The sequence below is a fragment of the Vipera ursinii genome, assembly GCF_947247035.1.
Source record: "Vipera ursinii genome assembly, chromosome: 4".
NCBI classification, from domain to species: domain Eukaryota; kingdom Metazoa; phylum Chordata; class Lepidosauria; order Squamata; family Viperidae; genus Vipera; species Vipera ursinii.
This window is the reverse complement of record NC_139514.1, coordinates 25,352,562-25,365,937: the sequence shown is the minus strand read 5'-3', so window position 1 is coordinate 25,365,937 and position 13,376 is coordinate 25,352,562. Positions and strand designations below refer to the sequence as shown.

General features: G+C 33.9%; 1 protein-coding gene across 3 annotated transcripts in view; it reads right to left on the bottom strand.

The window, feature by feature from the left end:
• NBEA (neurobeachin) overlaps positions 1-13,376 on the bottom strand; it is a 372,004-nt gene that overhangs the window by 70,653 nt on the left and 287,975 nt on the right. For all 3 annotated transcript variants that reach the window (XM_083361881.1, XM_083361879.1, XM_083361880.1), the window contains 3 exons: positions 12,527-12,629; positions 6,349-6,464; positions 2,314-2,426 (listed from right to left, as the gene is read on the bottom strand). In XM_083361881.1, the coding sequence (XP_083218007.1) occupies positions 2,314-2,426; positions 6,349-6,464; positions 12,527-12,629 (332 nt within the window). The remainder of the gene's footprint in view (positions 1-2,313; positions 2,427-6,348; positions 6,465-12,526; positions 12,630-13,376) is intronic.

Sequence of the window (13,376 nt, the reverse complement as noted above, 5' to 3'; positions counted from 1 at the left end):
TATATTAGAAAAATGGTAAATGGGTTGACAATATTAATGATCAGTCAAACATTATGCATCCCTTTTCATAGAAGCAAAAAAGATGTAGATAATAACAACTTGCCTTGGGGAACATAAAGTTCTGCTATAAACAGTTCCCTGCACATTACTATTACTTCTCAGATTTTTAATTATATTTCACTTATGGATCAAACAGGTGGCTGAGAAGTGAAGTACATTTCAGTTATATCTTATATATACATAAACGTTAGCTGAATTGTTAATATAAAGTAATATTATCTAATCCAAAAATCCCTTCCCTTCTATAAATAAAAAAAGTATTTCCCAGCAGCTTTTTAAATTAAATACAATTCATATAGTTATTTGGTAACTCCTCTGTGGGCACTAGTTTTTCTTTTTTAATCACATAAAAGTGATTAATGCTTCAAGTCATATTCAGTAGGAAGAAGTCAGAAATCTTGCTGGTCAGAAAATAGTACTATTAGTGCAAAGGAAGATTGTTAAAGACCCATCCAATTATCATGACTTTAACTGAAGGAACTAGCTAGGAGTAAGTATTGGGCCCTCCGTTTTGATAGGAGAAGTTGTGGTTTTGTATACCAAAAAAGCCAAGTGTATATTTTATGAAGGATTTTGTAGTTGCTTTATATATAGATATATCTAAAGCAGGGGTTCCCAAGCAGGGGTGCGATACGATATTCCAGGGGGTGCAAAAACTTGGGTTTTCAAAATTACAGTGTATATGCATAATTTGTTGCCGTTATTTTGAACTTTTGTAAGGGGTGCGAGAATATATCAGAAGTGTTCTAAAGGTGCAGGGTATAGAAAAGGTTGGGATTACTGATCTAAAGTAAAGTAAAACCCATTAGTTTAGCTAAGCAACTGCCAGTCAGAATAAACAGGACTATATGTAAGACAAATTTAAATATTTTCTTAAAAATGTAAAATAGAAAATAAAACAATGCAGCAATAAAAGTTAATTTTCTGTTTTATAGTTCTCTTATTTTTCTTGTCGATTTCCCATATTTGGGAAGTGTACTAAATAAATATTCTAGGCATATGACAGTTTTTAGTCATATGATTTGAAGACATGAACATCAGTTTTAAAATCTTGAGAGGAATCTGTAATTAGAAAATGTTTTATTTTTGTGTGCCATTCAATGAGTTTTCAATCTCAATATGCATATCTCATGCTAATATATCAATACTATACATGCTAATATATGAATACTCTTTTAAATGTGCCATTATATTATTATTATGTATAATTGCTCATTATAATTCATTACTATTTTGATATATTATGAATTTTGTACCATGGAATAAGTATTATTTCTTATATTGCAAACTGTAATGTTGTCTGATGAGCCTCACTGAACCAGAATAGTGTTGGTGGCACACAATAATAATAATAATAATATAAAATCTGATTTCCTTTTTCCTCTACAACAGGGGTGTCAAACTGCCAGCTCACAGGCCAGCTGGATCATAGCGAAACCGCACCCACCGCATTGCCGGCAATGGCAAAAAAGTCACGATACGTCACCTTATGCTATCTGTATACTACTATATTGTACTGTAACCTTTAACTAGGCAAAACACTGTGTCATATAGCAACAATTTTAAACCAAGGTACCTCAGATGGTATAACATATAACAGGGGTTCCCAACTCATAGGCCACGACCTACTACTGGGCCTTGGCTTAATCGCAACTGGCACACACATCCATTCAACCTGCATGAGTGACGGGTTGGCACACATGCAGATGTGTGAGCAGCTCAACTTGAGCAAGTCAAGTGGTGCACCATGTGCATATGCCATGCTGCCATTTGTGTAAGTTGAGTTGTGCACATGTATGCATGCCATCCCACCACTCACGCAGCCAAGTTCCCCTTCCCTCCCCCCTGCCGGGCTGCCAAGCTGAAAAGGTTGGAGACAGCTGACTTATACAATGCATCTCAAATCCAGAGCCCATGACTTTTGTGGGAGTGAAATTTGGCAAATTTCCTGGGCTTGGTTTCAGTTGCTGGATATTAGGTAGACCAGTCACACCTAGTACTCTGGAGCTGGATAGTCTAGTCCCACCATTAGCTGGTTAATATGGCAAGAAGTCAGAATTTGCTTCGGCTCACTTTTTTTTGCCTTTTTCATTCTGTTTGTAGGTTAGGAAATATCTCTGAAACAATGACTCAATGGATCACAGGTTAACTAATGATAATTGAAATTGCTTTCCCAAGAGCTAGAATGCATGTTTTCTTTCAGAGAATAGAAGTAAGCTTCATCATTTCACTAAACACACAACTGAAACATACCTTTGAAAGATCTCTGAAGTTTCCTGGCAAGGTTAGATCCAACTCCTCTGATTCATAATTTGTTAATACCCATGGAAACACAGGATACTGATTGAGATCATTATAAGTACGTCCTGATAAAATAATATAAAAATTATGGATGTTTGTTTAAACTAACTACTTTATCAAAACAGCAGTCCAAACATAATTTTCTTTATACCATTATCAAACGTATTATATTTCATCTGATGGAACTTAACAACTACAGCATATCTAACTATAAGTTCAAGCAAACTACCAACAACATAATATATGTTTCTCTCTTGTCCCAAAAGTAGCAGATTCAATTCAAAAAATTTATTATTTGTGAGTTCTACTATAAAAAACCTAAACAAGTAGTATACTGGGATTATATAGGTATGTAAGCTTAACTGATAATGACTTTGTATGTGTACAACCCATGTGCAGAATAAGCATATAAATCATGATGGCATCTACCTATGATTCTATTTTCATTTAATATGCATCAAATGTATTATACTTGAATGTATTATACTTGAATGTATTATACAAAAAGCTGAAATGTAAATTCTAGATATGTGCTTTCACTCAGGGTGAATTAATTCTATCCTGACAGGTTCGTTAACTGTACTCTCCCCCATTTATACTTTTTGCACTCAATGCAGTGGTGGGATTCAGCCAGTTTGCATCACTTCGGCAGAACCGGTAGCTAATTTTTTGTTGCCCAGGCCCAGAATGGACTTCCGGCAGCGGCATCCACAAAGAGAACTGGTTGTTCACATATTTGAATCCCACCACTGACTCAATGAAATACCACATATGAAATGCCTAAATATTTTTTAAATGTTATTTAAAAACGTTATACCTATCCAATTAACAAAACAGTCTTTACATTTAAAAAAGAACTTTAAAAAAATTAGAAAAGATAATTAAAAAATACAAAGACAGGCAAAAATCTATCTTATACTGTATAATAGTCACACAACTACTAATAAACACATATAAATATATTTATAAATAAATATAAATCAGTATAAAATATTATTGTGAGACATCCCAAATCTTTGTATTAGTGGATATTACTGTGTTTTCCAAAACAGACAGATCACACATTTTACCTAGTTTGTTAAAAAGACATCACTATACAGAAACTTTTCCTAACTTAAGAGCATCTCATAACTTTAATCAATGTTCAAACCAAATGATTATATAGCTATTTTAGAAGGCTTGACCCAATGCATGCTGATTTAACTTCCAATGGTGACTGCTACTGGAAGGAATAGTGGGATCTGCAGAGGTTACTTCTCACATTCCTCTGTGCGCCTGCTTGAATATTTATACCTCTGCATATAAAAGGGACCTACTTATCCCCAGGAGAAATGTTACATTTCCACTTATAGTTAGCAGCACAATGGCAGAAAGGAGGCCAAAAAGGCTGAGGCCGATATTATTTATTACATTGTCCCTGATAAGTTAAGCACAAAGATTTCTCTGCTACATAATGAACTACAGAAATACACACTTTTACAATACTGACATATAATTTACTTATACTGAAGTAGCAAAATTTCTTTCAGTTAAATTTACAAAGATTAAGATTAAAGCCTGAATATTAAATATTGCAAGCCTATGGCATTAAATAACTTGAACAATAAAACCTAAGGCACAGGAAAAAAAATTAAATTTCAGAAATATACTCAATGTTTCTTCATTAAAGTACGGTAACTTTAATTAAACCATCCAAATTAAAGTTTTTATATGGCACTTTCGTTTTGAAGGAAAATGATACAGAGACAGCTGACAAAAAAATTATAACTGCAATTCCTTGGTGAAAATGTTAATGACAGCAAAATATTGTTTAATTAGATGATTGCAGCATCTGGATTAACACTCTTTAAAAGCGATGTTCCTGTGCTTGTCTGCTTCTTCACACTTTACAGACATTTTGTCATCTCTAGGTCATTAGGAAAGAATTTTTAATGGTTTTTCTAGAAGCAAGCAGTTCAAGTTACATCTAATTAGATGACAATAATAAGCTCAACACATGCAGTACCTAAATATATACATAATTAACCAGTGAGGGCTTGTACATTGCAGAGTAAAAATGTGGAAAATGCTAAAAAGGAAGAGGCGGGAACAAGGGGGGAGAAATGTCTCTGAATTCATTACCTGAACATGTCAGTTTTAGACTAAAATGTAAAGATTCTTTCCATACTAAATAAGGGTGGAATATTCCTCATTCTTTTTTTATACAAATAAGACTCTTTTATTTATTAAAGCTTTCTCATGTTATATGCTCTACCTTAGCAATACTTTTCATCTTTTCTAAGGAGTATCTCTAACAAAGTGTTTAGATTGCTTTTTCTGTCTTCGGTATTTTCATTTATAATGTACTAGGTATATTGATTTTAAACTTAATATTAAATGCATTTTGGTATGTAATGTAATAAGTCTGCTTATTACAAATAGATTCAAATATTCCAGTGATCAGTACTATAACAGATAATCTACTTCAAATATTATGCTCTTCTTCATTGTTCAAGTTCAGAAAAAAAATAAGTAGCGAATACTTATTGTTTGAAAAGCAGAGTTTCTGTTCTATGTATTTTACTATTTGGTGGAAAAAAAATGAAATTATTATCTTCCCTTCTGCACTACATAAATCAAAGGGTCTCTGGTAACTAAACGTAGTATAATATAATCCAGTCAGGAAGTCTTAAGTCTACAAAATAAAGACAAAAACCAGGCAGAGAGAGTATAAAACTTAGCATGATTGATAAGTAACAGAGTGCTATGTTTACCTTTGGAAAAAACAGAGTTGTAAACATGATGAAATATGTTCAGTGACAAGAAGGGTAGGAAAGAAGCAAAAACGTTAGAAACAGAATGAATTGACAATGAAATTCTTTGTCAAAATGAGATTCAGCAGTGTAAAACGACTCTACGTTTCAGATCTAGTTAGGCAAATGATGAGAATTTTCCATTAGCAAACCATCTCAATTAATAATTATAATTTTATTATTTAATACAACATTGAAACTCTTTGATTTGTGCCTTCTTAAAAACACAAGATAAAGTAACATCTGAGGAATGTTTGCAGGAACAGGGCAGAAAGATATATTTTAAAATAATTTCAGAGATTTTGAATATGACATTTCAGCAAGCAATTCTACTTATTCAAAAAATGAAAAAGAGATTAGAAACAGGACCACTATGGAAGAACTCATTACATTATTAAACAAGAACTATAATATACTCTTCAATATAAAGATTTATTAAATTTGGGTACATATTATTTTGGAAGTCCTGTTGCTTTGTTGCAGGGGTATGTGACACATGGCTTCGGGTAGAGACCATGGAGGGAAACATAGATCAAGAAGGCTGGGGTCACAATGGTTTGTGAGAAGAGTCCTGTAGGTCAGGGTCATATGCGGATGGGTGGCATGGGTTGGTGCCTGGGTGTGAACAAGAGGTGCCATGCAGGTCAGGGTTGGCACTTAGGAGGCGGTATGAATCAGGAGGGATGTGGAGGGGTTCCTCCCTCCCTCTCTTTCTTTCCCCTTGTCTTCTCATCATGGCTGATTTACAGTTTTAAATTTTAGGCAAAATATGATCATACATAGTCCATAGTACTTAAAATATGCTGTGATTTAATGATAACACCACTGAAGTACCTTGAATTAAGCAGAATACTATTTTACTATCTTGCTGTTACTGTTAAGAATTGCAACACAGCAAAATAAGTTTTTCCATAATTACTTGTAGTCTTACATTACCAATGGTTTGCTGACTCTAACAAAGCTTCAGACCATGCTGTCAGTATAGCAAATGGTAGAAAGAAAGAAAAAACCTACCACCACAAAAAACAAATATGAAGAGTGATATTTTTTCCTATATGATATTACATACTTTTTCAGAACTAATCATAAAGCTGCATTTACATCACAGAGGAATATTGTACTCCATCCATTTGTAGTACTAAACACTTTGACAAATTGAATTGTATTATGAAGAATAAAGAAACAGAAGACTCACCGGCTATAGTATTGAGAAACATCAGGTATTCAAAATTGGAAATCTCCCTTCGCTGCCACCGCTGAGTCATATTGGAAGATTTATAAAGTTGACGAGGAGTAGCCAGAGAAATTCGTCTAGGAATTATAATTAAAAGTCGTCGATTTGCTTATCTACTGACAATTTATTCATGTTTTCAATCTCAAAATAATCTATCCTTTGTTGAAAAGTAACATTTTTATTGAAAGAAACACTACTATGAACAAATTATTAAAATCAATCAAAATTAAGAACACAGTTATGCAAAATTAAGAACATATCTATAAATATAAAATCTCATTTATAAAATTAAATAATAGATCATCTATCTAATACAGAGTAATACATTTAAAGTCTTTTAATATATGGACAATTTAACTGGACAGAGTTGTACAGAACTGTGTTCTGAGAATGTAATCAAGAAAAGTCAAAAGTGATTTGATAATAAGCCTAACCCCCTGTCATCTTCATTGCTATCCAAGTGTATGAAGGTTGAAACCTGACTTTGGCTATCATATTAATTTTCATAGAAATGGTCTAGTCATGTAAACAGTGGCAGTTTACGTCCTCCACTTCGTGAAGCAGAATACTTAAATACTTCTTTACCCACTTCACAATATAGATTTTCATGATTTTGACAGAATAAATCATGAAAAATCAGTATAATTAAATGATATTGTATATGATTATACATATGAAATGAGCAAAACTGGATAGGCAGGAATAGGATGACCCTTACACAGTGTCATTTGTTTTGCCAATTACAACCTTGGTTGCCTCCTATTTGGACTTGCAATGAGTTGTACATAGATCTGTCCTTGAAAGTCACTGGGAAATTACAGCTGGTCCATAATGTAGCAACTTGAGTAGTTATGGATGTATCCTTGTTTACCCATGTAGCACATTTACTTCAAGAGCTGCTCTCTCAGCTCTTGGGTGCCATTCAAGGTGTCACCTGTCATTTTTAAAGGTCTTTAAAGCTCTTTGGATAGCTACAGTTTAGATTATACAGAACTACTTGCTTCCAATAGTTTTTGCCCACCTAATTAGCTCACAAAGTGTGGAGTTTGCGGTTTTACTCTCTTAATCTGTTTATGGAAGTAGATCTTCCTGACTGCTATCCTCTTTTTCTGGATAATCCACCTACCTAGAAATTTAACTTTTCTGAGATTTGAAAATTTATAAAAACTTGATCATTTCTTTTTGATCAAATGATAAGTAGAGAGAAATTCCTTCCATGTAACCATATTGATTACATAAATGTTTATGGTTCCTTGGCACACAATATTTCATTGTTAAATTGTTAATGTTAAGTTTACTTATTTATTTTTATTGCATTTTTATTTTTTAATCCTGTATAGGTATAGTTTGATTGTAAACCACACGGAGTTGGTCAAGAGCTTGTTTGATGTATCAACCAATTTAAATAAATAATGAATAAATAAATACATGTATTATTCTCGAGACAAGTTAATATAGGCTAATCTATAAAACATTCCCTGTTCCTAATTTTTATTATTTTAGCTTTTGTGTCTCCAATTTTTTCTTCAGCTTTTCAATAATTTATAATTTCTATCCTCATCCATCCATCTGTTTTTTGCTTTCTTTCCTTCTTAGTTCCTCTGCCTTCTAACTTTTTTACTTGGGCTTAATCAAAGCACTATTCTACATACAAAGGCTATGTGGATAATAACTGCTACTATGGTAAGTAAGTTGTTAAGCATTGTTAGGATAGCTCCAAATAAGGACAATGAAAGTTGAATAAGGAATGTAACATGAGAGTTTTCTCTCTTGAGTTCTACAGAAGGGTTAGTAGAATATTGTAAAGATTTGTAAGATATCTATCTTGAAAAAGATGTCTGACATTGAGAATATTAAGAGACTCTCTATTCATCTTACATCATATTCTTTTTAGTTACTTGGACAATTAAAACAAAATAAAGAGTTAAAAAGTCTCTTAATTAGTTAGGAGATGGATTTTTCACTCATCAGCATGCACAGCTGAGGCATGAATAATTTGCTCTGAAAGACTAAGATGGGCAAATAAGGGAAATGTTAAACAAAAACAATCGTTTTGTGATTTTCCATAAGTGCCTAATCCCTTTTAGACACACTATGCCACAATTAACAATTCACAACAGATATATTTTATTCATTTAAAATATTTTTTGTGGCTTCCTATCATAGAGAACAACTTTGGGTGGCTCAAATAATACTACATAACATAAATACTGTAATACCCCTCCCCCCAAAAAAAACCAGGTGCCTAAGCCATCCTTTTAAGGTGTGTTCTGTACCAGCCTACTACCAGCCCTGCAGAAAAGGCTGGGACAACCCCTTTACAAAATGGCAAGAGGCTGGAACTAAGCCTGCCAAATTTATTGACATAAAACAGAGCAAACAGAGCAAACAGAAACACGAACCATGAAACAGGAGCTATTCAAACGGTTGCCTTCAGCAAACCAGCCCTCCCACACATTCCCCTTTTAAACAGTTCAAGGCGTGGCTTCTCTCTGCCTCCTTCCAAGGTGCCCCATTGCCTTCCTCTGTTTACTCCTGATTGACTGCCTCCTGCGTCGGGCGTCCTTGAACAGGGCCAGCTGTGGGTCATCTTCATCCACGCTGTCAGGCTCACACAGCTGGGTCTGCGTCGTAACCAGATGGGAGGGGCCTGGCTGAGGGCTCTGCGGAGCCTCAGGGCTATCCTCTGGAGGCTCTCCAACACCCCCCTCCTCCTCCTCTGAATCGTCCGACCCAACTGCCGAACCCACAGGCTGACCCTGAATCACAACAAGGTGTCCCAACAGTAACGCACAGTCTTACATTACTCTACCCCAGAGCCTGGCTAAACATCTGGGTTTTGGTGGCCTTCCAGAAGGCTAAAAAGCTAGAATATCAGGGGGAGGGTATTCCACAAGGAAGGGGCAGCCATAGAAAAGGCATGATTCTTAGATCCCATTGGATGGTAGCATTTCAGGGAAGAGACCTGGGTTGTGTTTGGATCTGGTGGGATAGGCAAATAATCTCAGAAAGAGGTGGTCCTGTAAATAGTCTAGTCCATGCTATGTAGAGATCTAAAGGCACCTTGTTATGACAAGATATGACAAGAAAATTGTATTTTTATTTATACCTCCTCAATGCCCACTCTTGACTTTTATTTATTGGATGCTATTCCCATGATACACATTTTACTTATATGATGTTAAATGTCTATTTATATATGGATTTATTGCAAAGCAATATTTCTCAACCAATACATTGACTTACTTATTTAGAGCTCATTTGTCAATTAATTCTATATCTAGTTCCTTCTGTATGATAAAAAATGTAAGAATTTTACACTAATACACCAATTATTAATATATTAGTGAACTACCTGTAACAATTGATATTCTATAACTGGATAAGTTTATATTTTATATTTAATTTTCTTTCTATTTTGTTACAATACCACTGAAAGTATATTTAGATAGTATGCACTTTAAACCTTTAAGAATTTATGGAAGTACCTTCATAATAATATATATATATATACACAGCCTGTACATCAAAAGAAGAGAAAAAACATTAATCTTGCAGGGTGATGAGCTAAAATATTACACAATATGAAATGCACTGGAGATGGGAAGTATATTCGCCTGCAACTATTAAGAGAACAGAATGTAATCTGGGAAGTTTCCATAGGAAAGGCACTGATAAAGAATTTCATGAACACCTCAGTCATGCAAAATAGTAATTCAGAAATAGCCTTACACACAATGCATTGTAGAAATGCAATTGAATTGGTTACTATAGTATAGATAACTGAAATCAAATTTTCATGAAAGACAAGCTGAAAACCAAGAGTTCTAGAGTAGAGGTGTCAATTATGCCAACAATTTCTCAATTTTTATGCTATCAAACTCAGGGGAGGGGGAATTCTTTGAAATGTGGGATTTAACTATTGACGTTTGACCAATTTGAGCCTAATAGCTAAAGGCAGATTTATAGGTGAATCTTAGCCCAGAATGTCTCAAAGTCAACTCTGCACAAGCAGGATTTCAGGTGGTATATCTGCCTGAGTTGATGTAATGTGATACTATCCACTAGGCCAGATATGCAATCAGTCACATGATGGATTCAAGAACAGGTTAAGAACTACTCAGTGGACATCATCTCTTTCTTTTCAGGACTGAGTGTCAATTCATTGGCCCTCATTCAAATTATTACCCTCCTCAAAGTTTAAATCAAGTTTAAGATAAAAAGGAGAAATAATTCTAGAAGTCATCTGAACACTGAGGACAGTTCAGACCACATCTATAAGTTCCACAGTTAACATATAGTTGTTAAAGAGCATGGGGGAATAAATAAAAACACTGACGAATTCCATGAAACAATTGCAAAGGAAAACAATTGCTGTTGTTTTCTTTGAATGGGGAAAAAAAAACAACCTCTTTGACAGTTAGCCTCATCATCAGAATATGAGTATTTTTAAACTCGATGCTTGAAGATGTTGAAAGTTGTGTGAGCGAACAAAGCTTTTGGGGAAGGAAAAAAAAAGGAAAGAGAAGGGTGTCAAAAAACTGAATGTCAAAAGAAACTGTTGCTGGACTTCAAAAGAGGCCTAGTTGTGACATTGCTCACTTCCCTAGCAGGAACTGAGATGTTCCATCAAAGAATAATGCCAGATGGAAAGAAAGGGAGCTGTCAAAAAAAAGAGGGCTGCCTATATTTCCTCAGCTAAGGCTGGCTGGTGTTCCAGACTTACCTTTTGGGGGGGGGGGGAGAGTAAAAGGACATAAACTCCTACCTCTAAAGCTGGCTTATCTTTTTAACTGTATTTGATTTAATAATTTGACAGACTGAAGCTTCAAAGGAGATTGTATTTGTTTTGAATACATTTGTGTTGCCCTGTCTCTGAGTGCTTAAAAGAGACAAGTGTGCATAAATCAAATAAATAGATAAAACTCCCTACTCTTTTGATGTGTCCAGCATTTGTAACTGCTTGTTTGCCTTCTGCCTCATTGTATAAACTATTAGAATGTTTTTTAAAACTTTATTAACTTTTGCACACCAAGCTATCATATCAGTGGAATCCAAATTACTTTATATTAATTTTTATAGGAGTAACTTGCTGTTCTTTAAAGGAGTAACTAAATAGATTCATAAAAATATTATTATGTCAGAATCAAATAAATGATGCATGATTGTTCAGGTAATATTTGAAGGACATACCATACCACTTTTCTAAATGTGCCCATCCTGATCAAGATTATTTTTTTGAATATACTAACTTAAAGGTATATAAGGAACAATATCTTTATTAATTAAAGAGTGAAAAGAGATTATATGTAGTTGTGGGTTTAACTGTGGCATCCTTGATGCTGTCTGAATTTAGTTGCTTGTTTGTAGGCATTTCATTACACAACTGGATAACATTATGATAAGAAAAGCACTAATAGGTCTGAAGGAAAACATGAGGAAAACACTAAAGAGACAAAATCATATCCCATGAAAGCGTGGCCTTCAAAGAATCTTCTAGTAGATTCTATCACTAAAGCATTTTTTCTAACAGTTATATTTTTCCAAGGGAAAATATTTATTTATATAATTCACTCTCTATCCCTAAATTCATGATTCATATAACTGGTGTAGACACAAGGAACCCAACAATATTGTTGATCTTTGCTTAGGAATATTCTAAATAAATTAAAAAAGAGACCAAATATGAATAAGGCCCTATTCCAGAAGAAAAATAATGTCTAATAAGGGATTATCTCCTGCCTCTCCACCAATTTCTTGACAGTCTTTCTGAGGCCAGGAAATTTCATTTTCAGAAACTCCAAAATCAATGATATTGGAAATGGACTGGAGGAGCATTATGAGAGATGTTAAGATCCTAAAAATCATAACCCTTTCTCCCCAGCATTCCTCACTTCCTCAATTTAAATAGTCAGATTGCATTACTTTGAGTCTTTTGTGGTGTGCTTGTCTATGAATAACTATAAACAAATAAATATTTCTACTTAACCACCATAGGAAGCTATCTCAGGGTGAATTCAAATCCACTTTAAACTAGTATAAAGATAATTTATATAACAGACTTAAATTGCACTTTTATGTATTGTTATCATATTGCACTGCTCATGTATTTCTCAACAGATAATCAAACACTGAATACCTTGCTTGTGGTAAGCCATAGCTGGTTCCCACTCCAACACGTGGTAAGCTGTATACAACTTTTTTCACTGTTGCTTGATCAGGAAAATTAAACATTACAGAAGCTGCAGTACAAAGAGAATTGAAGGGTTAGATAATTGCTGATATACAAAAAGAAGAAGGTTGTATGTGTAACACACAAAATATGTTGTCAAAAGCAAACAAAAAAAGCTAAGAATATAATTTGAGATATAATCCAACTACATTTTTATTCAAATTAAGATGCAAGGGATTCTCATATTTTGTGCAAAGAAACATATATAGTTATCTTAAAGGTTCTGTGGGAATCTGATGCATACAAAAGTCACACTTTGCATGTTACCTATTAACAATGGAACTATGCAATGAAAAAAAAATCCCAAGTCCTTCATTTCATCAATGAAACAGTTTTAGGGTCATAGTACTGCAGGCTAAATGAATTTGCTTAATATAACAGCAATGGCATTAATTTCAATCATGCTTGAAGAGTGAAATTTTCTTTCCAAGATCTAATTTTGGAGTGGAAAATGTTTACTCCTCTCAACCTCTGCTAATATATTTATATCCTTCCCTTCTCAACATTTAAGCCTTATTTATTTATTTATTTTTATTTTATTTTATTTATTTTAATCCCATTTATATCCCGCCCTTCTCCTGTAGATGAAGAAAAACAAAGAAAATTCATGAAAGGTTGGAGGAAGGTTTCCTTAAATTAGAGAAAAAAAAATGATCTTTCCCAATTCCTTCTTATTGTGTTTTGTCTGAAAGATATAATTTTCAACCTATGTGGAGTAAAGCTACTACATCAGACATGTCAAACGTACAATGTCACG